General features: G+C 54.9%; 1 protein-coding gene and 1 long non-coding RNA gene across 8 annotated transcripts; one reads left to right on the top strand and one right to left on the bottom strand.

The window, feature by feature from the left end:
• Positions 1-258: 258 nt before the first annotated feature.
• On the bottom strand, positions 259-11,584 carry LOC122449493. The gene is made up of 4 exons (XR_006271953.1): positions 11,164-11,584; positions 5,149-8,089; positions 1,285-1,740; positions 259-822 (listed from the first exon to the last, which is right to left on the bottom strand). It is a non-coding gene; the product is annotated as an uncharacterized LOC122449493 (long non-coding RNA).
• USP2 (ubiquitin specific peptidase 2) lies at positions 1,583-27,049 on the top strand. Of its 7 annotated transcripts, none has more exons than XM_043481086.1 (14): positions 1,583-1,719; positions 9,882-10,699; positions 10,924-11,109; positions 22,419-22,469; positions 22,982-23,105; positions 23,273-23,384; positions 23,484-23,594; positions 23,753-23,817; positions 24,011-24,114; positions 24,202-24,282; positions 24,418-24,496; positions 24,687-24,794; positions 24,986-25,106; positions 25,321-27,049. In XM_043481086.1, the coding sequence occupies exons 2-14, from the start codon at positions 9,923-9,925 to the stop codon at positions 25,406-25,408; spliced, it is 2,007 nt and encodes a 668-aa protein (XP_043337021.1). In that variant the 5' UTR covers positions 1,583-1,719; positions 9,882-9,922; the 3' UTR covers positions 25,409-27,049. The 7 variants fall into 7 exon arrangements, with proteins under 7 accessions (XP_043337021.1, XP_043337025.1, XP_043337022.1 ...); XM_043481087.1 differs by lacking the exon at positions 1,583-1,719 and adding an exon at positions 2,654-2,780; XM_043481085.1 differs by lacking the exon at positions 1,583-1,719 and adding an exon at positions 3,703-3,832.
• The last annotated feature ends 537 nt before the right edge of the window (positions 27,050-27,586 follow it).

Raw genomic sequence — 27,586 nt, 5'->3', positions numbered from 1 at the left:
AAGACTCTTGAGTCCCTTGGACTGCAAGGATATCCAACCAGTCAATCCTAAAGGAAATGAGTCCTGACTATTCATTGGAAGGACTGTTGCTGAAGCTGAAACTCCAACACTTTGGCCACCTGATGCGAAGAACTGACTCACTGAAAAAGAGCCTGATGCTGGGAAAGACTGAAGGCAGGAGAAGGGGACCACAGCGATGAGATGGTTGGATGGCATCACGTACTCGATGGACATGATTTTGAGCAAGCTCCAGGAGTTGGTGAATGACAGGGAAGCCTGGTGTGCTGCAGTCCATGGGGTCGCAATGAGTCAGTGACTGAGGGGCTGAACCAAACTGAAGTCTGTTAACCTTTGATCCAATTCTCTGCGGAATTCCGCTTAAGCCCCTTCATGAATATGCATACACTGCTCAATCCCTTTCATGAATATGCATGTACTCTTAGCTTAAAACCCCCAATTTTGCTGTTCAGAGACACACTGCTTGGGGAAAGATCCCATGTACCCTCTTTACTTGCTGCAAGTAATAAATTCTTCCTTCTCCTGATCTTTTGACTTGGTTGTGTCTTTTGGATTGACACCCACCAAAAGGGGAACCCGGTTTGGGGGTAACAATAAGGAAACAAAAGAGCTGAGATCTGGAAGACATTTATTTGTCTTGCACAAGAGGGACACAGCTCTCACTGCTCCTGGAGCAGAGGTAAGAATGAATTCAGCTATGTTTGTAGGCAGAACTTTGAGGATTTCCCTCCTGATTGCCTCTAGTTCCTCAGGGAAACAGAAGACAAGGAGGGACGTGGGAGAGTGGTAACGGACAAACGCCAGCTGTAGAGAATAAGAGAAGCAGTTAAGGACACTTGGAAGGACTGATGGTCCGGGTGAAATTGAAAACCTTGGACTTGCCTTGGCACCAATCTACCTGGCCGTGTGGTTTTCTTCACGGTGGACGAAAGGGGGAAAGTTATATACAAAGAATGGAAGTAACAAAAAATCAAGTTTCCTTTGGCTTTTTCTTGAAAGACAAAAAGAGAATCTCTTCTACTGACCCGGTGCTACCGTTTACCCACTTCAGGAAACACCACCAATCACTCGTCTCATTTTAGTAAAATAAGCAGAGAGTGTCTTAAAGAGCAGAGAAGAAGGGAAGAAGCAGAAGAACTGGCCCTCTCCCAGTCGGGTGGGAAGGAGCTGGAACATTTAGCCGTCCCTAAAAGCTGAAAGCTGATATGTATGCCCTGGGGTTCAACGCTGAGCCTTCTCCCCGTGACCCTTCCTCTTTCCCAATACCTTCCAGCTGTCCCGTCGTGTCATATTCAGGTCCACTTCAGGTGCTCCAACCACCCCCTCCAAGCTCCTGTGCCTTTTCTCCACGTGGTTCTCTGTATATGTCGGTCGCCTGGGAGATCCTGGTCGGGCGGGGCTCTGATGACGTCACAATAAGAACAAGCCAATCGCCGTGACGCGTCTCAGTGACGCGGGACGCGAGGTGTGGCTTTGCCGGCCCCGGCGCGATGAGGCGGCGGCCCGCTGGGTGGCGCCGATTTCCCGGGAAGGTCCTTTCTGGGCCCCCGGCGGAGGTGGGGTAGAGGCGGGCAAGAGCCGAGGCCAGGGAGCCCTCTGCGTCAGCGGCTGTTCACTGCGCCGCTCCAGTACCAGCCGGGACTCACCCGTAGCTCCATGCTTGTGCCCGGTTCGACTCATCCATCCGCGGAGAATAGGCAGGTATGTGCCACCTGTCGGAGACTGGGGAGGGGAGGATACGGAGGGCAGTGCCGTTTGAGGCTCCGAAAGTGAGCTGTCAACGACCGCCTGGGCAGAATGGGCACTAGAAATGTAGGGCAAATGCCAGCTGCGCTGAGGATCTCCAGCTGTGGGTGCCAGTTGTGTGTGTGAGCCAACAGCTCAGGGTGCCAGGGAGAGCCATCTGTGTGCTGATCAGCGTGTTCTAAGGAAACGCTGCCTGAGCAGGACCATATCTCCGAGCCCTGTGTGGGATGTGGCGGAGAGTGATGCCTGGACCCTGACAACCCCCTCCCCACGTGTGCGTGGCAGCTTTCTTACTCCCTCCTCTCAAAGCTCCTGGGGGCTTGTCTCTGGTCAGTTTGCCAAAGGGGGTAGGGTTGGGGGGGGGGGAGGGCAGTAGTTTAGTGGACGGGGGGTAGATTTTCCACCAATCCCAAACCAGAAAGAGGCATCTTTGAAATTCTCACCAATCCCAAACCAGAATCAGGCACGGGATGCTCCAAGGCAAGTAACTTATACTCAACAGCCTAAGGAAGTCCTGGCCAACCCATTCTGGCTGTCCTCTAAGGAGGAGCATCTACCTCCCGACCTGGCCACTCTTAGAATGGGACTGAGCTGGAGATCCTGCCCATGCTCATCTCCCCAGGCACAGGCAGGAGAAGGTCCCCAGAGTCCGACATGTACAGTGGAGGAAGGAGAACTGGTTGGGCTGCGGCTGGAGCAGCCACCATTCCTTTGATGCTGTAGATGATGCCAGACTGGAGTCGGAATGAGGACTGGAATGAGGGCTGGGGACGAGGGCGTCCTCTGAAGTGCATCGTCAGGACCTGAGCTGAGTCAGTAGTCTCTGCTGAGACAGGGTGGAGGCACCATCCCGGGTACTCCCAGTCCCCAGGGAGAGCCATCGAGAAACAGGAGAGACAGACTGGGAGCTGACAAGAGCACCAAGGCCCGAGAGGTTAAGAATCCTGCACCTTCCTCCTGTGACCCTGCCCAGCCAGCACGGCTCTGTAGGCTCGGGATCCTGAACACTCCTCCAGGTAGAGTGGAACCACTCCAGAGCAGCCAGGCTTGCTCCTGGTAGCCTGGGGGAAGCTACACTTGCTATATTTTTCTAGGTAGAGAAGGAAAGAGCCCAAGTGGGCCTGGCCCTTCTCTGATGGGTGGACTGCATATCTGGGAGTAGGGCAAGCCTCATTTGCCTTGTCAGCTATGGGACACAGATCAGCTCGGAAAACCATGGCGGTTTTCTGACATGAGAACAGGGCACTCCCACGGGGTGGCCTGGAGGAACCTTTTTTCCCTAGCAAGTTTCACCCGACAAATGCTACCACTAATTATAAGTGGAAATATTCGATTTAGTAGTAATGATCATTTATTGAACTCTTACTATGTGCCAGGAAATTAACAAGCATTATTTAATCCTCACCTCCATGAGGTATATCATTATTATTACTCCCATTTTAAGACTAAATAAGGTTTGGACCGCTTAAATGTCTCCAAGGCAATAAAAGGGAAAGACTTGGAATACAAGCCCAAGCCTAGAAGTCCATCATAAAAGAGTTTGAACTGGAAACCTGAGAGAGGTCCCTTCTGCCTCTCCCTGCCTCTGTGTCCTTGAGCCAGCTGCTGTCTGCCTCCAGGTCCCCTCTACCTCAAAGCTAAAGGAGGTGGACTGGGGCTTCTTCCTCTTCTCTAGTTCTGTGACTGACACCTCCTTCTCCATATTTTTGCCTAATTCCACCCCCATCCCTCTACCCTCTTTCCAGTTCTGCTTCCCCTTGAGTCCCCCTTCTGTTCCATTTCAAAACGCTCCCTGCAAACAGTCTCCTAGGGTCTCCTTGCCTGGCACCCACCTGGAGAGGGAGGGCCTGCCACTGCCCCTTTAATTCTCCCTGGGCTCAGAATGCCAGCGAGTGGAGCTAGCCATCTCCATGAGGTCAGATAAGATACTATATATATCGAGTCAGTAACCTGAGCCCCGGATTACCCGGCCCAAGTCAGACTCCTGCTTCTGGGCTTGCCACTGCGCTCCCTGCCCTGCCGGGGAAGGAGAAGCCCCCCAGATCCTGCCCAGTGTCCCCGGACACAGGTCAGTAACTGCCCCTTTGGTATCCGAACTTCACAGGGCTGTTGTCCAGAGGGCCCTGGACTGTCTGTTTGAGGGATCCCTGTCTGTTTGGGGGAGCATGTGAGAGGCCACCCCACCAGGCCTGGGAGGTGCTATGGGCAAGACCAAGGGGCAGGACCAAGGGCTGGGAGGCCAGGAGGAAGAAGCTGAAGCCCTGGAGGGAGAGGGAAGGAGCCTGGGGCTCTCCCCTCTAGTGGGTGTTCCAGGAGAGTGCCTGGGACAGTCGTGGTTGGAAAACAGAATTTAAGGATTCCAACACTGCCTGGGGGCTCCATATCTTTGCCTTTTCTTGGAGGTGTAGAGATGCCCACCCCCTCTCAACCCAAATGAAGGAGAACCCTAAAGAGACACTGCCTTAAGCCCACCCACCTCTTCTCCTCCAGGCGGAATTCTGGTTTTAATCTCCAGTCTCTTTATCTTACCTCTTTTACCCCTTCCCAGGCCTTGAGTAACTGTTGGGATCTAGAGCGACTGAGAGGGACCCAATCCCCTTGATGACTCCCGACCAAAGCATATCAGGCACTAAATTGGTGGGACAGAGGGTGCCAGCCCGAGAGGTAGAGCCGCTAGCAGCAGGCTGAGGCTCCCAGGCATCTGAGAGCAGTAAACAGAACTCCTGAACTGTGTGAGAGCACAAATGTTCCCCACCCCAACCTCCCCCTCTGCCTACATCTTCCACTCCTGCCAGGACATCCCTCGACCTAGGGGATGATGCTTGTGTCTAGGCAGTGTCCCAGCAGCTGGGCTTGTGGGTGGGAAAGTGTAGATGGAGACAGGGCCCCTCTGTCAGCCCACTTTACCCTTCAAGGTCAGCTGTCTCAGTGCCTCATTCCAATGTTATTAGCAAGCAGCTTTGGGAAGCTCTGAGGTCACCACTGTGACGGTTCCCAAGCACCTGTGGGACTGGCTGGGATTCCCTACTCACCTCCTCGAACACAGATAGGAGGAAAGGGGTGGAACCCCACTGAGGTATATGTCTGAACCCCAGCTAGGGGCTTTCTATCCAGGCAGTGGCAAGGCCACAGAAGCTGGCGTGCCTTCACCCCAGACAGGAGAGCAGATCTGGGCAGAGAGGGGCCATGAAGGCTACAGGGATGTTGGGCATCACCCATCCCATATCCTGGGGGCCAAGAGTGCCTGGCATTCCTGGGGAGCAAGTCCCTCCCCTGACTGGGCAGGTTAGGGAGCCCTTCACGTGAGGAGCAGGAAATGACAGTGGCTGACGTAATGGGCTGGTGGCCCCAGGAAGATAGGGTTCATTTTAAGCTCTGACTCACCTAGACTGGGTACCCAAGCTGCCAAAAGGGTAGGAGGCGGGGGACATGCAGGAGCTTGGCATCACGGGTGAAATGGAGGCCTCCTGGACCATCTCTCAGCAGATCAGCATTGTTCTGGGGCTCAGGTTGCGCCTGGCTTCGCTTTCATTTGCCTGCAGTGGAAACTCGAAGGGCAGCTCCTTTGGGAGTCTGTACCTGCCACGCTGTTTTGTGTAGACGGCGGCCACCTGGACCCCCTCACCCCACGCTGCAGGCCCCCCACCCTGTGCCAACTCAGGGAAAGGCCCGGGAAGACAGAAGGGGGCAGCGGGTTGGCTTCAAGGTAGGCGTTAGCAGACAGAGCCCAGGTAGGTCCCAGTCCCAGTGTGACCCCGCGGGATCCACACTACCTCTCCAAACCCTAGTTTCTTCATCTGCACACCAGCTTAATAACAGCACCTGTTGCTTAGGGCAGTCGTGAGGATTAAGTGAGTGATTAATACGCAGTGTCCCAGAAGTCTTAGTGCTGATTTAAGCTTTAATAACTTCAGAAATATGAATGCTAAATGCTTCACTTGTCTGTTTCACTATTTAAATTTCTTGTCTATTTGAATCAAAGTATTTTGAATTTCAATTTAACATTTAAAAAAATTAAACCTTCAAATGATGTTTGTAAGCCAGGGGCGTTGGGAAGGCTGTCTCAGTGTTGGACTTTGGGCTGCTGGAAAATGACAAGCTGCCTAAGAAATACCCAGTGGGATGCCTGGTCCAGGGGTGCTCTGTACCTGCTGGCGGGGTGATGGCCAACTGGTCCCCTCGTCCTTTCAGGAGGGAGAGTGCCTCCACACCTCCCAAAAAGGGGAACTGAGTAAAACGAGGGGGAAGCAAGGGAAGCCTGGCAGAACAGGGAGGGGCCAAGGGCCCTGGTGAGCCTGCACGGAGGAGGAGGCTGGCAGGAAGGCTGCCCCACTGTCCGAGGTGGCAGGCACCTGGGGAGGTGCTGCCTGGAACCGCATGCCTGTACTTGCCAGCTCTGGGTAAACAGCGAAAGGAGTCGGGCAGCAGGGGCCCCACGCTGGGCAGGGAGGGGCACGGGGGATCACAGCCAATCGGCTGGCCTCCCACTGCCCCCATGAAAGGGCCATTCAGTTCAGGCTGTTCCTTTGGCAACGAGGAGACTCGCGGCCATGTGAGTGCCCGTCCTGTCCCTGTCTTAGGCAGCAGAGCTATAGCCAGGGCCGCGGCCTGCTCTCCCGCCCAGGGTGCCTCCTGCAGCCTCCAGGGACAGCCACGCCAGGTAACTCGAGGGGCACCAACCCAAGCTGTCTGCCCACCTGCAAGGTGCTGGCACTGTCCTCAAGGACGAAACTAGGGGTTGGGGGAGGAGACAGGCATGCTCCAGGCCTCAGTCGCAGTGGGGACCCTCTCCCCAGACAGAGGAACTCTCTGCCAGATGCCAGCACTGACCAGACAGCTTCCAGGGGGCTGTTCGTGGTGGGGAGGCCTGTCAATTGTCTGGCAGATTGAAGCAGACAGGAGAGCAGGGTTTAGGAGCCCTCCCGCGAGTGGTACAGCTCCACTTCCGACCCTGATCCTGCCCAGGGCAACCTGTGGGCCATCCAGGGCCGTCTGTCCCTATCTGCTGTACCTGTTTGGCCCCAGCACTTCTGCGTCAGCAGGGCCAGGAGAGGTCGCAAGCTTGGGGTGCTGCCTGCAGAATACCAATTCCCCCGAGCTCGAGTGTGGGGGGAGGAGTAGAGAGACCCGTGGGGAGGAGGCAGGAGTTCAGGCCCTTGTGGGGGTGGGGGGCATATCTGATTGGCTGCCGGGTGTCCCAGAGCCCAGCTCCTGAGACCTGGAGCCTCTGTGACTTTGAATTATTGATGGAACTCTCCAAAGTGAAATAGAGCAGGACTGGTCCCACGCCCCCACCCAGAGCCTCTGCCCATCTCCGCCCCTGGCCTCCTCAGCCTTCCTCCTCTTCCTCCTCTGGACCCCAGGAAGCTAAGCAGATGGGAGGGAAGCCTGTAGTTCCCCCAGCCCTACACCTGGTCCTCCTCCCGTTCTCTTTTCCTAGAAAGGGGTAGGAGGTGTGCTGGCCGTGGGAACATGGCTGGTTGAGGGAGCCCCCAGCCAGGCCAGGCGGGAATAAGGGTGGATGGTAATTTATAGGCCAGGCCTTTCTGACGTCGGCCTGGACTGAAAATGGCTAGAGGTCTCTGGCAGAGCCTGGAAGTTCTGTCCTGGGGCCTATATGAAAAGTGCCACCTGCTCACCTCCCACCTCTGCAACCTATCCCATACCCTACATGGACTGAGTATCTACAGCTCTCTGCCAGGCACTCAGCACCTGGGGCTTGGCACCAAGTCCCCTCTGCCCTAGTGAGCGAGGCTGCGGCCTAGGGCAGGCTGTAGGCTGCCTGAGCCACTGACTGCCAAACAGCCAGATTCTGCCCACGACCCACTCATCTCACTAGGAGCTGCGGGGAGAACCCCGATGCCCGGGGCTGCGGTCAGAGGCTGGCCCGGCCAGGAGACAGCCAGCCCCGACATTATTATAGGCCTACAAAGGGAGGAGCCGGGCTGCCTGGCAGGGCTGGGAGAGGAGATAATAACCACTGTCTTTGTTGAGAGCTTTCACATGTTATTATCTCATTTATTCCTCACAACAACCCTGTGAGGTAGGAATCATGATGATGATTACTATACTGAGTTTGCAGGTGAGGAAATTGGGGCTCAGAGAGGTTCAATGACTAGGGCAGAATCACCCAGCTAGTCAGCCACGGGGCAAGACTCCTCCGAGAGTCCTGGGTGGCTCTGCACCCCCACCACCCCAGGAGCCCCCAAGAGCCCCTGTTGGAAAGTAAGAGATCTTGCCTACTCCTCCTTTGCCCTCCAGCTCCATTGAGATAAAGCCTGCAGGTTTACGGTGATGGAGGGACTCTGGGGGTCCCCACGTGAGCCTAAATTTGATGGGGGTGGTGAGTCAAGGTAAAGTGGGAAGGGCACTGGGCTGGAAATCTGAGAGACATGGACACCAGTCCTGGCTCTGCTAGCATGTGACCCTGGGCAAGTCAGTGGCACTTTTCCACTTGTACAACGGAGAACATAAGATAGATGACCCTTCATCGAGTAGACACTCTCATATGCCCCCGGGGCGGGGGAGGGGGGTGGATGTCCTAACCAGTCTTAATTGGCTAGAGCTTGCACTTGGACACAGCTGACTCCAAGTTCCTGAAAAACAGCTCGGGCAAACATCTTACTGTTTAGTCTGAGTAACAGTTGGAGGATGTTGCTACAAGTCCTTTGTAGCAACAATTAAAGCGAGCTTGACAATGAGGGCAGGTGACAGGTGCAGTGCATCTAACTGATAATCACCCTTGTTTCAGCAGCGGGGAAATCTGGGCTAGATTCCCAAACCTGATGTCCCCGTGGTGAGACCTGGCTCTAGCTGTTTCGCATCGGTCAGCTTTGGTGTCCTCTATGTAAAGTGTGGTCGTGGCTGTCCACTCCCTAGGCCTGTGGGAAGGTTCAATTGGATGATGAATGTGGAAATGTCCTCTTTCACTTGTGGTAAAATATATTTGATGTGAAAGTTAAAAAAAAAAAAAAAAAGTCGTCGACCCGTTCAGGCTTTGAAAACTCAATTCAGAGGTTCTGTGTTCCTTCAGCAGATCACCCCAGAGGCAAGGACTGCAGGTGGAGACAGGAGCTCTGCCTGCAGTGCAGGATTTTAGCCTCTAGGGGGCCCCCTTTGCACGAGTCATTATCACCATCAGTTTGCTGTGGGTACTGATGGGGGGAGCCCTGGGAGGCCACAGGGCCCTAACTCCACTTAGAACTGAAGGCTTAGGTCAATGAAGAGGGTGGGCTCTACCACACAAGGATCCCCCACCGCAGCAGGTGGCCATGTCCAGGGAAGTACTCTGGGATTGAGTCTGGAGACTGAGGTCAAGCGTTCCTCTCAGCCACTCATCACCACCACCCCCCACACCTAAGCCCCTTTCCTCCTCTCATGGGCCTTCCTGTTCCTCATCAGGGATCTGGCTAAATGATCCTCAGGTCATGCTGTCTGAACAGTGTAAGATTCCCAAAAGATTGCTTCCAAAGAGGGGAGCAGTCTGAACTCTTGGAATGTCCAGCAGTTTTTAATCCAGGGGGTGAGGGCGGTGGCATCCCTCATCTCGGGGGTGCCTGCAGAAAGAAACCAAGGAGAGGAAGCAGATGGGATTTGGGTTGGAATACTACTGGGGGCTTTTTTTGTTTTTGTTTATTCAGCTGCACTGGGTGTTAGTTGGGGCACGTGGGATCTAGTCCCCAGACCAGAGATCGAACTTGGGGCCCTTGCATTGGGAGTGCAGAGTCCTAGCCACTGCACCACCAGGGAAGTCCCTGGAATACTATTTGTTGCTTGAAGGGCTGCAGAGGTGGGGCAGTCCCTGCTCTCAGGCTGGGGGCTTTGAGGGGAGCATCCAGTCCAAGCAGTGCTGAGACTGATTGCCTATGTGGTTTATGAAAGCCTGCTCAGCTCTGGGGCTCTCCCTGAGGTGTGAATGCCTGGGTGCAAGGAGACCTGCATGCCGGTGCGCACGCACATGCAGAGGTGTGTCCCGGTGGTGGGCCAGTGGCTTTCCTGGAAACAGACAAGTATGGTCCCTGGTTGAGGTCAAGCCACTGGGGGATGGAGAGCAGGCACAGTGGGAGCAGCCTGACCCCCGGCAGGGCCTTCTGACAACTGCTTTCCTTGTCTTTCAGCCCATGAGGCTCCCAGTCCCCACCGAGTGCCGCCCTAAAGGATGTCCCAGCTCTCCTCCACCCTGAAGCGCTACACAGAATCGGCCCGTTATACAGATGCGCCTTTCACCAAATCGAGCTATGGCACCTACACTCCCTCTTCCTACGGAGCCAACCTGGCTGCCTCCTTCCTGGAGAAGGAGAAGCTTGGTTTCAAGCCCAGCCCCCCCACCAGCTATCTCACCCGTCCCCGTACCTATGGCCCCCCCTCCATCCTGGACTATGACCGAGGCCGCCCCTTGCTGAGACCCGACATCATCGGGGGTGGTAAGCGGGCGGAGAGCCAGACTCGGGGTACCGAGCGGCCTTCAGGGAGTGGCCTCAGCGGGGGCAGTGGATTCCCTTATGGAGTGACCACCAGCTCCCTCAGCTACCTGCCTGTCAGTGCCCGTGACCAGGGGGTGACCCTGACCCAGAAGAAGTCGAACAGTCAATCAGACCTGGCCCGGGACTTCTCCAGCCTCCGGACCTCAGATAGCTACCGGCTGGACTCTGGGAACCTGGGCCACAGCCCCATGCTGGCCCGCACGCGCAAGGAGCTGTGCGCCCTGCAGGGCCTGTACCAGGCAGCCAGCCGCTCCGAGTACCTGGCCGACTACCTGGAGAACTATGGTCGCAAGGCCAGTGCACCTCAGGTGCCCACCCCGACCCCTCCCTCACGAGCCCCCGAAGTCCTCAGCCCCACCTACCGACCCAGTGGCCGTTACAGTCTGTGGGAGAAGGGCAAGGGCCAGGCCCTTGTGTCCAGCCGCTCCAGCTCCCCAGGGCGAGACACCATGGTGAGTTTGCCCCTTGGGGACCTGGTGATGGGCTGGGGAGGAAGCCACTGATGAGGAAAGGGCTTCCACCTTGACCGACAATCACAGGCAGAGGTTTTCCTTCCCAGGCCTCACAGTGGCTGTTCCTATAGCCCAGGTGGGGACGAACCAGGGAAGTCATCTCAGCACACCTGGTGCCCTCGTGGCTTGATGTCTTTGCTCAGGGGCTCTCCCACTCTCCCCAGGAAATGCACTTCACGACCCGTGCCCTCGATGATGGCCCTGCAGTGCTCTTGGAAATGCCCAGCTACCCTCACACACACTGCGACTTTTATCCTCTGCTTTCCCACCCAACATGCCTGAGGCCCCTGCAGGCCCTGCCCCATCCTGGACTGCACGCTGAGACCCCCAGACCACCAGTGTGCCCTGTGGTAAGAAAGGCCGCCCCGGCCCTGACTGCATCTCTCCTCTGCTCAGGCTTTTACCTCTCAGTCCAGAGACATGGCTTAATGTTGAGACGTAAGACATCAGCAGAGGAGGGTCTCTCCTCTGGTGGGCGCAGCCTGGCTCTGGACCAGGGGTCTAGACAGGAGTAGTTCTTGTGTGTCTTTGGAGAAAATGGTGCAGAACTTCTTGCCTAGGGCTTTTGATGATCCAGTCTCTCTACTCCAATGTGCCTGGGTTCAAATAAGGGAAGAGGCTCTGCTGGAGACTTGAGTGAGGGCTGGCATGACCCACCCACATCTGATCCCTGACACACCTCTCCTGGGGCACTGACTACAATTCTTCCTCTTGTGTAGTCATCAATTTACCCATTAGGTGGTGAGCTTTCAGAGGATAAGAAAGAAATCAAATCTCCAGATCCCTCACTACGTACCTAGCTCAGTGTAGAATTCGGCTGACCTGCGTATCACACGGATGATTGGATGGATGGGGGAGTGAATAGATATATGGAGGAATGAATGGATAGATGGGGGAGTGAGTGGGTAGATGGATGGATGGATATGAGTGGGTATGCAAAAGGACAGGCAAGCATATGGGCAGGAGAACTGGGTGTTGTGTCATCTTTATTACTTTATGTGCCCTTCGACTCTTAGGACACATGTCTTTTAGAAACAATAGTTGTGCCACAGCAAGAAATGCTGCTTAGGGGACTTGTCCAGAAAAATGGAGCAGGGGTACAGGATGGGGGCGGGGCTTTGGGACACAGACCTTGTCATAACTAAAGGTCCTGAGAGGACAACTTGATACCATTGCTTAGAGTCTCAGCCTTGCTGGACCCCCTGTGAAGTGCCATGGGAGATGCAAAAGCTGGTGCCTCCCAGAACATTCAGACCCTAAGAAGGCATGGCTGGCTACGTTGGAGGGCTAGAGTGGACAAGGAATGGCAAACGACAGAGCTGGCCTCGGAGAGAAAGACACGTTCTCAGGGGACGTGTACTTGGGTTGAAGTGTGATTGGCTGGAACAGGTCTGGTGTTGCTCATCTCAGGGGCAATCAATCAGAAAGCAACTCTCAATGGAGGGGCCTGGGTGTTAGGGGCCTCTGAGGGGCTCCCTCCCTTTGTTCAGAAGGACTCTTTATGGGGCTCAGTGTTCCTAAAAAGTGGGGTCTGCAGACTGACTAGCTCAGAATCATCTGTGCGCTGAATTGTCTGGGGGCCCCATCCAGACCCCCTGGAGCCAAACTCTCTAGGGATATAGGGCCTGAGACTCTGCCCTTTTTCACAAGCTTTTCAGGTAATCTTCAAGCACACTGAGGTGTGAAAACCTCCCCTCCACAGACTAAACTACAGAGCCGTTCTCAGCCCCATCTCAGCCCCAATCCGTGGAGAGCAGGGCGGCCTCCTTCCTACACAGGCAGATCCCAAACCTCCTTGGAGTCTCCACACCCTGGCCCCAACCTCCTCCCCCAGGGCCAGCCTGAGGGGAGTTTTGCAAGAGGACCTCAGAGGAGTGGGCAGGTGGACCCAGGGCAAACTCAGCCACTGTAACATCCCTTTTTCCCTGTCCAGAAACAACCCACAACACACAGGAGTAACCAGCAGCCCTACAACTGAGCTAGTGTTTCACTCTGAGCTCTTCCTCAAGAAAAAGGTCGTCTGAGTTTTTCTGTAACAGAAAAACCCGAACGAATTTCCTGGTCAGCTCAATACTACCAACTGGGAGAGACCCCTCCTGGGCTCAGTGGTGTGAGGCCTTGATTTGATCTCACTCCTCTCCCCTCACCACCCTCACCCTCGCTTCTGGTGCTGATCACATCTTGCTGGGGTGAGAACGACCCTGTTTGTTCTCTCTTCTTCTAGAAAGAAGTGGGGCCTGGACCACTTCTTTCTAGAACCAGGTCGTTTCTTTTCTGACCTCCATCCACGGCTCTTCCCATCTCATTCATTCATTTTATGGTGTTCAGCTTACTAGCAGTGTAACCTTAGAGAAATGCGTGAACTTCTGAACCTGTTTGCTCTGTAAAACGAGAGCGGTCATAGTTCCCACTTCAGAGATCCTGGTGTGGAATCAAAGGTTGTGGGCTTGGCACTTAGTAGGTGCTTGATCAATATCAGTCCTCCCTTCTGCCTTCCAGGTGCTTGGGCAGGGGCGGTTGGGGGGTGGTGGGGGGGCAGGAGAGTTGTGAGTTGTGGTCCCTGCCCTCAGGGAAGCTTGGGAAATAAGTTCTAAAAATAGTTGCAACAGGAGGCTGCCCTAGGTGTTTTTTCAGTGTCATAGGTGATGGGAAAGGGAGAGGTCATCCGAGGCTGGGATGAACAGTTTGACCGCTGGAAGAACACTTTGCCTCTTTAACCTTGGATACCTCTCATCTGAACTGTTGCCTCACCCATAAAAGGGAATGGTCATGCCTGCCCTGCCCACCTCCCGGCGATGTCATGAGGTTCAAAGCAAATCATGGATGTGGAGGAATCTGCAACCAGTAAAATGCAATGGGAGAGCTGGCTTAAACTCAAGGGGGAAAAGGTGCTGCTGGAAAAGAAGGGGCCTTTGGCAGCTGACTAGAGTGGAGGGAGGGGACCACCGCTGGGAGGAAAAAGGTGAGAAAGTGCATCCCAGGGCAGGGCCCCGGTGAGATCCGACTCCCCTGCTGCAGCCCTGGCCCCCCGGGCTCTCTGGGCAGCTGACCTGAACTACAGGTCAAAAGAAGCAGGACCAACTGGGGAGTAGAACAGATCTAACCAGATTCAATCCTCCTGTTAATAGTAACAGCCCACATGAACTTGGAATATCACAGACTCAGCTGAGCACGAGTGAAGAACTGGTGGAGGGGGACAAGAATTCTCAACACCTCCCGTCCATGACTGGCTTGCTTAAGCACCGACAAGACGCCAGTCCACAGAGTGTGCGCTGTCAGCCTAGGGCAGTGAGGGCTGCCCTAGACTCCCCCTTCAGATAGATTGCAGGAGAGTTGTATGTTGGTTCAGAACTGGGGGTTTTTTTGTTTTGTTTTTTTTAAAAACTTTCACTACCCACAGTGGGGACTTCAAGCCAGGCCAGGTGGGTTGGCCCTGCAGAGAGCCAGGGGTCCACGCCCCCAGCTTGGTCACATCCCCCCTCCACCCCACCTCTCTTGTTCCCCTGGGCCTATGGAAGGACAAGCTGTTCCCAATGAGCCCTGCCCGGGCTGCGCTTTAACCCCTACAATCCACGCTAATCCTCCACTCCACCCACTCCAGCTGCTCTCTCCCCTGAGCCCTGGCAGTTCTGCCTGCGAGCTTCAGCCCTGCGCTCACCCTGCCCAGGGCACCCTCTCCTCTCCCTCAGAAGAGCTGGGAGCTGGCCCAGGGCCCTCCAGAGCACAAGTCACGGGCTGGGCACCTGCTACTCAGATGCGGAGCCCGGCCCAGCCTCTTGCCCTCACACGGCCTCTCCCACACCCTTGCCCTCTGCTCTGGGACCTGTTGCTAGGAGCAGTCGGCCTGGGCACCTGGACTACCTAGATCCTATTTGCCGCTGGGGGGGCTGCTGACTCATCTCACAAAGCCTTGGGTTCCAGCTGTTCAGTGACAGGGAGATTATATAAGATGAGGTCATGTGATTTTCCTCTCGGGTGGGACTTTGGACTTGACTGCTGTCAAGCAGTGGGGGGAAGGGAGGAGTTTTAGTCTGAAGTGGAGGACAGCGGCGGCTGTCCTCCAGCTCCTGGGTGAGAAGTGTGACCTTTCCCTCTGTCCCCGGCCTTCTCACTGTTTACTCAGCCACGCTGAACTGCATCCCTACTGTCCTGTTTGTCCAGCTTGACAGCCGGAGACCCTGGGGCTTGTCCTCACCCACTCGGCCACCTGGAGGAGGGCAAACTTCCTGGGAGCCCGAAGCTGTGCTCACAGCCTAGGAAGGTCACACACAGGGGTCCCATGGCTGGACTGATCCTAGCTGCTGAGAAAGAAAGGGCAGTCGGTTTGTAGTATGTGGTCAGAATCAGCAAGACGCCAATGTCTCAGGCCTTGAAGACCGGCTGTGGGCTGTGACCTGGCTGGTGGCCTTGGAGCTGCCTTACCCAGGCTCATTTTCTCAACCAGTGCCCAGCACCATGCTCCCTGCTTCCTCCTCCACCCCCACTCTGGGATGGATGTCTCTGTGAGTGAGGTCAAGTGGCATGGGGGTGGGCTCAGCAAGGCAGGAGTCCATCCAAGCCTGGCAAAATGTTCCCGGCCTGTGGGAGAGCCGCTCCACTGACCATCCTGCTGCAGAAATGAACATCGCGTTCAGGGCCCAGAGCTGCACACGTTCCCTGCACCTTCTCACCTCAATGGAGACGTAAAACTGGCGCCCCACACAAAGACATAAACGGGAGAGGGAAGTGTGTGGGCCTCTGGAATCCAGCTGATCCAGACCAGACTGCCCAGGGGCTCCAAGGAGCACAGAGCTTTAGGCCTCCTGGGGTCTGAGTGATGCAGGAAGGAGGAGCTTCCCAGGGACCTCCGTCCAGCTGGCTGGCCCTCCCTCCCCAAAGGAACTGGAAGGCTGAGAGCTGAACCTCTAACAAGGACCCTGAGCCCACACCAGTTCAGTCAGACAGTCTGTCCCGTGTTGCGTGGGTAATTGCAGGTGCGTGCCGGAGCAGGGTTTAAGCCATGTTTCTAAACCTGGGACTGGGCTGCCCCCTAACAGCTGAGAAAGCAAGATATTTGCAGTCTTGTCTTCACACAACTAACCCTGACTTTAATTTATTTAAATACTCCATCCGTGCCAGGGGGGATTTGAGGGGAGAAAATACCAGCAGGGGAGGCAGGTCAAGCACGGGGTCTGAGAGATGGCAGTCTTGGGCTCCAGCAAGGAGTTCTGCTCAGGTTAGCTCAGTGTGTTTGAGGCAAAAAGTCACGGAGCCAGAGCCAGATTCAGATCCCTGAAGACTGTATGCTTTGTCCATGCCACTTCAGGAAACAGCATTAAGGAAAAAGGGTCTCACAGAGTCTTGAGAAATGACCACAGTTCTTCATGGCCATGTCCAGCAGCCATCACACCTGCCTGACGAGACTGGACCCCATGTGAATTTTCCCCAACCAGACTTCTCAAAGGGCACCCATGCAAGAGGCTTCCCCAGCTGGGCCTCCCTCCCTGCTCCCAGCAATGCCCCTGACCACCTACATCCCAGGAAAGAGGGAGAGAGCAGGCTGGCAGAATGCCATGATGTCCCCGGGGTAGCTAGCCTACGTCATGGGGAAACAGGTCAAACGCTCCAGTGGGTGACCGCCTGACAGCACTTCCTGCAAATCACTTACTCAACACGCAAACCCAGACTTACCCCACCCTCTGAGGCTCAGTGGGACTTCCAGCACCGACTGGTCTGGCCCCCTTTCGTGATGAGCCCAACACCTCTATTAAGCACCCACTAAGAGAACTCACAGTCCTGCCCTTGAGGTATCAGTGTGATGGTACAATCAACACACAAGCTCAGACCATTTACAGAAGTCTTAGAGACATGTATAAGACAAAGATATACATAGTAAGACAGATTGGTATGGTGGAAACTGAATGCTAGAAAACCGAGAGTATGCTATGCAGTAATGGAATGTTTAGAACTTGGAGTTTATTAGAAAAGGCTTTGTGGAAAACATGAGTTTTGAGCAGAATATACAAGGAGATAATTGCCAGAGAACAGGAAGGGCATTCTAGAATCTCCTGGTAGTTGTTACTAGCATGGGTTTTGCTGTAGGACCCATGTGGGTTCAAAGCCCCACACTGCCATGTACCAGCTCTGCAGTCCTGGCAAGTCGTTTGAACTCTCAGGGCTTAAGATCCTTCATTTAGAAAACAGAGGTAATAGTTACTGCGTCACTGTCACTGAGTTGTTATGCAAGTTAACTGGCATAATGTATATAAAGCACTCAGCAGTGCCTGGCATTTAGTAAGTACTTTACTGGTGACAGTTTTGTTAAAGGAGAGAAGGCATGTGCTAAAGCAGGTTGATTGGCAGTGGGGATTAGTGAACAGTGAGGGTGGTGACCATGGTGCTATCCAGCCTAAGGATCACAGCCTCTCAGACAAGGCTACCTAAGGCTTCCGGACTGGCTGGAAGAGTCAGGTGTGTCAGGGCAGGGGAGTGATGTGATGAAATGCAAGCCTTGCTGCAGACAGTGTGGGACTGGCTCAGAGGGGTGTGGTTAGGAAGAAGGAACCATGGAGGGAAAGGTGGTTGCATCTTGTCCAGGGCCCAGCTCTGATCCCGGCAAGGACAGTGCACTGGGAGATCTGCGCTTCTAATGTCGCTTACCACTGAGGAGGATGCCCTGAAGCCCCTGCCTCCTGCCCACTCCTCCCACCACTGAGGCGGGAACACGGGGGCGACCGTCTGTGCTCCTCTCTCAACAGCACAAAAGTGCTGTTCTGTGGGAGGCCTGGGGTACAGCCATACGTGTGTCCTGGACACATTCCCCATGTGGCTGCGGTTGTGTGTGCAGTGCGCGTGTACATGTGGGGATGAGCAGGCCAAGAGGAACAGAAGGAGGCCACAGATGAGTAACAGCACACACTGCTGCCTCTCAGAGTATTTTTAAATGCTAAAAATACTGGCTAAAAATAGCCCTCAAGCTCCAAACAAGATACTTTCTCCAGGCAGATTCTGTGTGGGTCCCTGATAGGTGAGACGGAGAAGCGGGAATAAAACCCAGAGACCTCTGATCTCCGAGCATTGCTGCGCTTAGGGTCAGAGAAGGACACTCCCCGCCACACACCAAGGGAGCACCAGTTTCCCCACCAGCTGTGACTTTCTTCCCACCCCCCCAAAACAAATCAAAATCTGAGATTCTCAGATGGAGTTGGGTAATTGGGTAGATGAGGTCAGAAAAATGTTTCTTCCTGGGGCCAAAAGGGACAGTGACCTGTTGTCATGTAAAAAATCTAGGCATTGCCTTTCCTGATAGTGGGCCAAACTAGGACTGGAGGGAGGAGGGGAGTTCGTCCAGAAGCCGTGACAATCTACCTTCAGGCCCTCTTACCCTCACGGATTGGGTGGATATTGGGCTCCAAGAAAGCCTGAGTCGTCCCCTCCCACCCACACGCCCAGAATGTTGTGCAAAAGTTTGTGCGTGGGTGCATTTTTTCCTGAAAAAAATGAGTACAGGGCTTTCATCAGGTTCTCAAAATGATCTGCAGCCCTCCAAAAGTTAGAAATCTTTCGCTGCCTTCGGGGAAGCTCACCCGCTGACACTCGGCCTTGGAGACGTGTCCTCTTTGGGCCTCAAAGACAGTTTCTCCCGAGTCCCAACTGGAGGTGGTTCCCGGGCTCCGCGCTCCGGTCCTGCCCGCCCGGGTCCGGCCCGCCCTCGGGGACTGCAGGTCTCGGTCGCGGGCTGGCCCGCCTGGTCCCGGGGGGCTGCGGGCAGCTGGGCCGGGGGTGGAACCGCGGGAGGCGCGGGGGCGCGGCCTCACTCCGGTCCGCGTGCCGGGGCCCGGGGGCGGGGCCGAGCGGGGCGGGGCCGGGTCCTAGCCCCGCCCCGACGATGACGTCGCGCGGCCCGAGGCGCCGGCGGGGCCCCCAGTCGGCAGGAGCGCGAGAGCCGGCGCCGGGGCGGTTGGCGGCTCGTGCCGGGGAGGTTGAGGTGCGGGAGCGCGCGGTCGGCCCGCCGGAACGGTTACCGCCGGGCGCCGCGGACGGCGTACTGTGGCGGCCTGGGCGTCCGGGCCGTGGGACCTCGCGGTACTCCCCCGCGCCCTATTGGCCAACGTTAGGCTAGGGGCCGAGCCCGCCGCCCGCCCCCCAGCATGCGCACCTCGTACACCGTGACCCTGCCCGAGGAGCCCCCCGCCGCCCCCTTTCCCGCCCTCGCCAAGGAGCTGCGACCGCGCTCCCCTCTCTCCCCTTCCCTGCTGCTCTCCACCTTCGTGGGGCTTCTGCTCAACAAAGCCAAGGTACGCGGGGCCCTTTTCCGGGACCCTCACGCCGAGGGCTGGGGCTCTGCTTCCTTCCCGGGGTGCCCCCCTCCCGCCCCCTTCCACCGCGCGCCCGCCCGACCGGGGCACAGATTCTTCCCAGCCCCCACCCCTCCTTTCCCAGGGTCTCCCTACAGGGAATGCCCCTCCCCAGGTGATCTCACGCTTACTCGCGGCCCCCTCCCCCTTGCTGAGGTCCCTGCCCCCCACCCCGTGTCCCCCGAGTCCCCCTACCCCCTCCCTCTCCTTGACCCCAGCACCAGGTGGCTCTTGGGCTCGTAATTCCTGGCACCTATCAGGACAGGTGCAGAAAAGCGTAACCTTGACTAGTTCTCGGGGTGTGAGAGAACGGGCAGCTCGCTGGACTCTGCGGGCGTGACTCCTCCAAGGCTAAAAGCCAGCTAGAAAGGCTGGTGAGAAAGGGACCGCCTCCCCGTCACTCATCGCTAAACGCCCTCTCCCAGAGGGTGGGCAGCAGGGGTCCTTTGACCCCGCGAAGGGCAAAGGAGTTGCAGACAGGGAAAGAGGTCAACATCCCTTCCCTTCCCTCCCCTCCCCTCCCCAGTTCAGCTAGGTGGGCACTGGAACCCTTCAATGATGTAGCTGCCCCAGAGTGATGCTGGGGCTAAAAGCTGGGCACTGCCCCCTCGGGGAAGGGAGAAGGGGCCAGAGCTTGACAGATCTTATGTAACAGCACAAGCTCCCGTGTTGGCAGTGCGTGCACTGCCCCGTGCCAGGGCCACACCAGGCTCCTTGGCTGCAGCCAGGACTCATGGCTGACCCTCATGGCACAGGTGAAGTAAGCCGGAAAAGCCCTTTCCTGGGGTCTCAAGTGTGAAGACACAAACCTCCATCAGCCTTTCTTCTGTGGCCCGTGTTCCCAGATGTTTCCTCCATGCTCACATAGCGGCGGGGCTCTTGCTCCTTCAGTGGGTGGTGAATGCTGTCTGTTTACTAGCCATGGAGGTGGCACCTGCCTTCTAGAACAATGGCTGCTCCTGAGTCGAATTAGGTCTTCTGATGGCTAATTTTAAGGAAGTTTTTGCCCCGAACTTTTCTCAGCTCTTTGCACTTGAGCTCCAGCAGCCCAGCTGGAGTCATTTCCTTCTCCTGCTGAGAGGCTGGCGGGCAGGGTCTCTCCCAGCTTCTCCAGTTTGGGCCTCTCCCTGTCAGCCCTGAGGTAGGATTGTTTTCCCCGTAAGAAAGGTCACTCCTGGGACATTTTGTTCCCCTCTGGAATGGAAACTGCTGACTTTCCCTGGAGCTCCTGATTTCCTATTCATGGCAGAAGAATATCTGGCTGGGCAGAGAACAGCCCTGCTCTCCCCTCCACTCCCACCCCCTGACTCCTGATACCCATCCGCCTTCTACCACAGAGTGCTTGGAAATTGGCAGGCACTTTCAAGCTCAGGAAATTTTAGACAAAGGCACAGCCCCCACCCCCAGAATTAAGAGGGTCCTGGCGAAGAAGCCTTAGAGGAGCCTCCCACATCTCTCCACCAGCCAGGCCAGACATAGGGTTAGATTCTTAAGAATAGTAACCCCGATCGATCATGACCTGTTCTTCCTGACCTGCCTCCGCTGCTTCAGAGAGGGAAGTGTCAACACCACAGGAATGCTTCATTAGAAAGATGCCTCCAGCCTCCCATAGCCGCACCCCCACTGGTGCTATGTGACTGCTATCTCAGTCGAGGGCCCACTTTGGTGGACAGTGACAGTCATCAGCGGTAGAATGCTTTGTTTCTGTGGCCTGTTTAGACAGATGTTGTCTGAGGCATGAGGGGCAGGTGGGGGAGGGGTGCGGAGTAGATCTGATAAAGCACTGCTGGAAAGAGGTGTTCAAGTGGGTATTCTAGGGGAGGAAGAGCAGGTATGCAGGTGTGGGCAGGCTTTAATGTTTAGTTCCAAATGAGCAACACAGACTTCAGTGTTAATCTTGAGCCCCAGGTCTACTTCAAAAGGCTGATAAGGTCTTTGTCCAGGGAATTATCTCTGTTGTGGCCCACTGACTGGAACATCAGGGTTTAGATTGTCATAAAGGTAAGATTTAAATGTCGTGTCTGGAACCATACACTGCTGATCTTCAGTGATGCTTGTACCCCACCTGCTGCCAATAGGCTTTTCTTTCTAGCTGCAGGTGGACAGCAGGTCTGCCTGCTGGTTTAGGTATTTCGCTCCCTACCTGTGAGTGTTAGACCTGATAACTGGCAAGGAGGGATCGTCTTACTTGTGGGGGATCAGCAGGGCAATTCCTGAGAAAAGCCCTCCTTCAGCCTGCCTCTCCCCACCCCACCCCCTTATGCTGACAACCTCATGGGCTTTGAGCTGCTGACAGCACACGGCATGAGTAATTTTAGCTGAGTTATTTCAGGCTCCTGTTCTGATCAGGGTTGAGCTGGCCCCACGCATGCCCCAGCCAGTGTTGCTCCAGAGTTGCCTGCTCCCGGGTCCCCTCTCCAAGAAAGTCGGTAGCAGGCTCATCTGTATGCTGATGCTTTAACCCTTTGAGCCGGAAGGTTATCTGACTTCTTGGAGGTTGGGCCAGGATTAGCCAAGAGACCTGGACAAACATTGCTCAGAGTCCTGTTCACTCTCCCACCCCCTCACCAGCCTCCACAAGAAGTACAGGAGCTAGAGTAGCACCTTCAGCCAGGTGCTGACCTCTGCTTGGCCGCAAGCTGCCATCAGAAGGATTCCCAGCCAGTGGCCGATCAGGATGTTGAAACCTGAACCAGGAGGGAGGATTCTCCCAGGCTCTAAACCGCCCTCAGGAGCTGAGCTCAGCTGGAAGGAATTCCACCTGTCTCTGGCAGTTCAGAATGGCAGGCCGACTGGAGATTTTCCCCAGCTGAAAATCTAAACTCAGTTTAGATGTTTTGTCATTGAACTTTTCAAGACCTCCATGAAGTGCTCATTATGACAGCTGCTTTAGATATCAGACATCTCAGAGTACAAATGTAGGTCATTTGAGAGAGTGCCTGGATTTGGGACCTGAAATTTGTCAGAATCAGGTATATGAATTCCTAGCCTCTGGCTTCTAATCTTCAGTCTCCAATATGGCAGAGAATGAAAATTATTAACATAAAAGATGGGGGGAGTAATTACATGTCAGTTAAAAAAAGCAAAACCACATAAGTCAAGAAAAGAAAGCAAAATCTTGAAGAATGTTTTTGTCGTGTGTTGAAAATGACAGGCATTCCATACCCCCTTTTCCTACAATGTAAGTAGATTAAAGATGAAGAGAGGATCATGTGTGTGGCCTGAGGCTAGTGGCTACAACTGGCAGAAAGTTGCAGAGAGAACCTAACGTAGGCCAGGCCTCTTCCTTCAGCCTGAATATGCCTCCTGTTCTTTGCTTACAGAATTCTAAGAGCGCCCAGGGTCTGGCTGGTCTTCGAAACCTTGGGAACACGGTGAGTTCTCCCCAGCCCACTTCTTTCCCGAGGTGGGACTCAGTCCATCTCAACTGGGACTGTCTAACCAGATGATCCTGGCTGCAGCTCACTCCCTACCCCCAGGCCCATTGGTACCTGCCCTTCCTGGCTGATGTTTTACAGAGTTGCTGGGCTCTGCCTTACCCCCACCCCAGCAGGAAGCACTGCTAAAGGGCAGTCGCCCTTTTAACTGATACCTCAGTCACTTTCCTGGATCCCTCTCCCCCAGGACATCCATCACTTCCCACTCACTCTGTCCAGCTGCCCGACACTCTTTTGTACACCTCTGCAGTAAATAACCAGTTACTTCACCCATGCCAGCAGTGGGGATTTGCCTCACTTCAACACTGTGACTTACAGAAAGAGGAACCTGAGGCTATGGGAGGCTTCATTTGTAGGCCAGGTGTACCAGAGGGCTCTGAGTGTTAGGTAACTAGACATGCCAGCCAGGAGTCTTTGTTCCGCTGCTGATGTCCAGTGGTCTCCCGCAGTGCTTCATGAACTCCATTCTGCAGTGCCTGAGCAACACGCGGGAGCTGAGAGACTACTGCCTGCAGCGGCTCTACCTGCGGGACCTCAGCCACAGCAGCCGTGCCCACACGGCCCTCATGGAAGGTGAGGGCCTAGCCCTGGATGCTTTTCTACGCTACTGTAGGAGTCGAGGGTTACATGCTTCTCTCCCATTACTCTTCCTCTGGCTTCTTTTTGTTGGGACTCTACAGAATAGAGAAAATGGCTCAGCTATCCTCCACGCCCCCCCTACCCTTTTCTTCTTCCTATAGAGTTTGCAAAACTAATCCAGACCATATGGACCTCATCCCCCAATGACGTGGTGAGCCCCTCTGAGTTCAAAACCCAGATCCAGAGATACGCACCACGTTTCGTCGGCTATAAGTAAGGGCCTTGGGGACGTGTCCCTCCCCAGGGTGGGTGGCGACAATAGCAGATTTGAGGGACCAGAGGTGTCGCTTACTCCCTTTTCTTCACGTTCAGTCAGCAGGATGCTCAGGAGTTTCTTCGCTTCCTTCTGGACGGGCTGCACAATGAGGTGAACCGGGTCACAGCGAGGCCCAAGTCCAACCCTGAAAACCTCGACCATCTGCCGTAAGTAGGAGGAGAGGGCTGGGGCCCGAACTATGGGAACTTCTTTGGGGATAATGATTTCAGAAGAACTTTGAATGTTAAGGATTTAGATGGCTAGGTCTTTACACTTATCATGGTTTGAGCTCTGACCCAATTGTCTTCCTCTCTTTGGGTCCTAGTGATGATGAGAAAGGGCGCCAGATGTGGAGAAAGTATCTAGAACGGGAGGACAGTCGGATCGGGGGTAAGTGCAGGCAAGGGGGCCGGGGGTGGGTTGCCTGCCTTCCCTGTTAACTGCTTGGCCTGAGCAGAGCATGAGAAGCCCATTCTCCCAGCACCTCTCCTGCTTCCCAGTGCCCAGGCCCCAAAGGACTGAGGTGGGAGCAGTGAGAAAGGAGACATGGCATTTAAGCGTCGTGTATCCGTCTCTTCCCCAGATCTCTTTGTTGGGCAGCTGAAGAGCTCCCTGACGTGCACTGATTGTGGCTACTGTTCTACGGTCTTTGATCCCTTCTGGGACCTCTCTCTGCCCATTGCTAAGGTAGGCACCCCTGTCGCCCCAGTTTTGAAACTCTCGCTCTTACCCTTTCACTTCGTTGACCTCTGACCCCTCGCTTCTCTCTCCTAGCGAGGTTATCCTGAGGTGATGTTAATGGACTGCATGAGGCTCTTCACCAAAGAGGACGTGCTTGATGGCGATGAAAAGCCGGTACATCACCCTCTGTGGCAGGGAGGGCACATCTCCCAGAGTCCTCTTGGGGGCAGACCAGCCTAGAAATTGCTGCATTCGGCCATTGGCCTCACCCATGAGTCCTTCCCAGCTCTGTCCTGTTATGTCTTTCAGACGTGCTGTCGCTGCCGAGCCAGAAAACGGTGTATAAAGAAGTTCTCCATCCAGAGGTTCCCAAAGATCTTGGTGCTCCGTATCCTTGAGATGGTCAGGGCAGGGGCTAACATTAGAGAGTGACTGAGCACTGGGGGCCAGGTGAGGGCCGGCGGGGTAGGACGAGAAAACGCGCTGGGCCCTCCCCTCCTCTGCCTCCTGAGATGTGTAGCGCCCTCAGGGGCTCTGTCTCCTGTGCTGACTCTGCCCTTGACTTACACCAACACCAGATCTGAAGCGGTTCTCAGAATCCAGGATACGAACCAGCAAGCTCACAACATTTGTGAATTTCCCACTAAGAGACCTGGACTTGAGGGAATTTGCCTCAGAAAACACCAGTAAGCATTTCTCAGCTGGAAGCACAGAACCAAGGCACGGGTGTCTGAGCTGCAGATGGGAGGTTCCAAGGTGGCGGGAAGCTGCTGAGGAGAGAGAGGTGGAAATTGGGAGGAGACGCAGGACTGAGAAGGGTAGAAGGGGAGGGTGCAAGGGATACCTTGGGGCTTGACACCTCAGGCTTCCTCTTCAGACCACGCTGTTTACAACCTGTACGCTGTGTCCAATCACTCCGGAACCACCATGGGCGGCCATTACACAGCCTACTGCCGAAGTCCGGTGACAGGCGAGTGGCACACTTTCAATGACTCCAGGTGAGACGGGCCTCGGGCAGGGCTCCCGGCTGTCAGACACCCGTCCCTCACCCAAGAGCGGTCAGGGCCAGAAGGTGTGGAGCTGCCCATTAGAAGGCTCTCCAGGAGATGGCCTCGGGTGTCCAATAGGTCAGAGACGGGCCCTCATGCTGCCCCAGCTGCGTGTCACGGGCCCGCCAGGCCGCCAGGCTGACCTGTCCTGCTCTCTCCACAGCGTCTCCCCCATGTCCTCCAGCCAAGTGCGTACCAGCGACGCCTACCTGCTCTTCTACGAGTTGGCCAGTCCGCCCTCCCGCATGTAGCAACGAGGAGCTACATCCCATCCTCCCTTCCCCGTGGTGGCCCCACAACCTAAGTTTTTTTAAAAAGACCAAAAAAAGGCAAAAAAAAGTCCTGACAAATAAGAGGAAAATAAAGGAAAGTGAAGCTGCAGAGCAGGAGTTGCTGCAGCCTGACCGGAGCCTGGAGCGGGGAGCCCGGTGCCCCCGAGCCCCGCCTGGTAGGGAAGATTGGCAGGACGCAGACTGAGCCAGCACCAGTGCCCTTGGCTTCTCATGTCTGCATTTGTAAGTGTGTGGTTCTTTTCCCGTGTGTGATAAACCGCAGCCCTCTGTGGGGAGAAGATCTTGTCTAAGGGCCCACTGGCCTCGGCCCAGCCCCTGCCTCCCGAGAACACAGCGCCCTCTGGAGCCTGCTGGGAGGATCGCCGCATGGAACGCTGCCCATCTTTGCCTGGACCCCGCTCACCCATGAGCCAAGAGCCCTCTTAAGGCTGCTAACTCCGGGGGGACAGATGAGGGGACGTCTTTGAAAAAAGCTGTTTTTGATTTTTAAAAGCCCAACTTTTTTTTTTTTTAATTACCGTAACTAAAGTTTTCAGACTGGAGATGCTCTCTTTCACACCTCTTCACAGCTGGGATGTTGTGCTGGTCATTTTTTTTTTTAATTCCTCAAGTACAACTTTTCTAGTGCTAGCCCCCAGTGGTGCTAGGTGGGAGTTGGCCAGGCCCAAGCACAGCCACAGTAGACCTGGGATCTGACAGGTTTTTGGGTTTTTTTTTAATGTTTTGGATGGAATCTAGTTGCCTCCAAGAATTGTGCCTTATAGTGTTTGGGGACCAGGGGGTAACTGCCCCTCCCTGAAATATCCCTCAGCCTCTTCCCTTTTCCCCAGTGCCATGTCCAGAGCTACTAGGGAGCTCGGGGTCACACCCACAGCCCCTGGCTCATTTCGCATTGCAGTGACATGAAGAAGAGAGTAGGTAAAAGGAAATTCTTCTGATAGTGTATCAAGTTCTTCCCGCCAGCTTCCTCTAACCCAGCCCTGGTCTGCTCCCCAGCTGTTGGAAGGATAGCACGAGCCCCTGACCCTTGAGCTTCTCTCACCTTTAATTTATTCCCCCTTAACTTGCTCCTTCGCCCCAGCCTCCCTGCCCCGCCCCCATTCTCAGAGCCTCCTGACATAGGCCCTTTGGACCGAGTTTCTCAGGGATGCCCATGCCACCCTCAGCTCCCCTTGGCATCAGTCTGCAGTTCAGCCTGGGAGCTGGAGCCTGGGTGTCTGGGGACATCTTGCCTCAGTTGTATGGTTCTTCCCCAGGGGCTTGATTTTGCTCTTAAGTCATCAGGCAAAATTCTGTGTTGTCCCAGAGAGAAAAGCTGTTGAGCACCAAGGCCCAGAGCTCTGTGCGTGGCGCCCCTTGCGCACCCACACAGCCGGGCCCTGCCTGTGCCCCTCGAGGGCAGAACTCTCCCGTGCTCCCAGGAGGCAGCAGAATAAGACGCCCTGAGTCTCACTGGCCTGACACCCTTCTCCAGGGAAGACCTGTGAACCTGAGCCAAAGGGCTGGTGTATACACTTGTTTACCGTGTAAGCAAGAGTAGATGAATGTGTGATGTACAGTGGAACCTTGTACAGAATAAATCATAGCTTTGAGAAATAAGCTGATAAGTGATGGAATCTTGATTTGGTAGGGGTCCAAACCCAGGAAGCACTCCTAGCCTATCAGTGACCAGATATTTTACTGCTTCAACCAGGTTGTAAATTTCAAGTTCTAGAAAAAGTAAACTACCTACTTTTTAGCTTAAACTTCTCAATTCTGTTTTTAAAAAAAGCCAGAATAGTACATATTTTGAACATGATATTCCTCATCTAAATTCACCAATATTTTAACTTTTTGCCACATTTGTTTATGTATACACTATTCTTTGGGGCAAAACATTTAGGGGGCGAGGCATCATATTACCACTTCTGAACACCTCAACGTGTTTCTCCCATTTAACCACAACCCTGGCTTCACACAGAGGAAATCATCTCTAACAGACCTCTCTCTAAATGGTCTGTTTTTTAACTGCTGGTATGGGCACCCTGGTGGTTCTCTATTGACAACTCGGGTCCCTCTACAGACCCATGACGAGCCAAGGCAGGTCTCCAGCAGAGGCTGAATAGAGACAGCACAGTTTGCTCTTAGAGCAGATTG

Source organism: Cervus canadensis, chromosome 11, assembly GCF_019320065.1.
Source record: "Cervus canadensis isolate Bull #8, Minnesota chromosome 11, ASM1932006v1, whole genome shotgun sequence".
Lineage (NCBI taxonomy): Eukaryota > Metazoa > Chordata > Mammalia > Artiodactyla > Cervidae > Cervus > Cervus canadensis.
The sequence above is the reverse complement of the archived record's forward strand: the minus strand, read 5'-3'. Positions and strand labels throughout refer to the sequence as shown.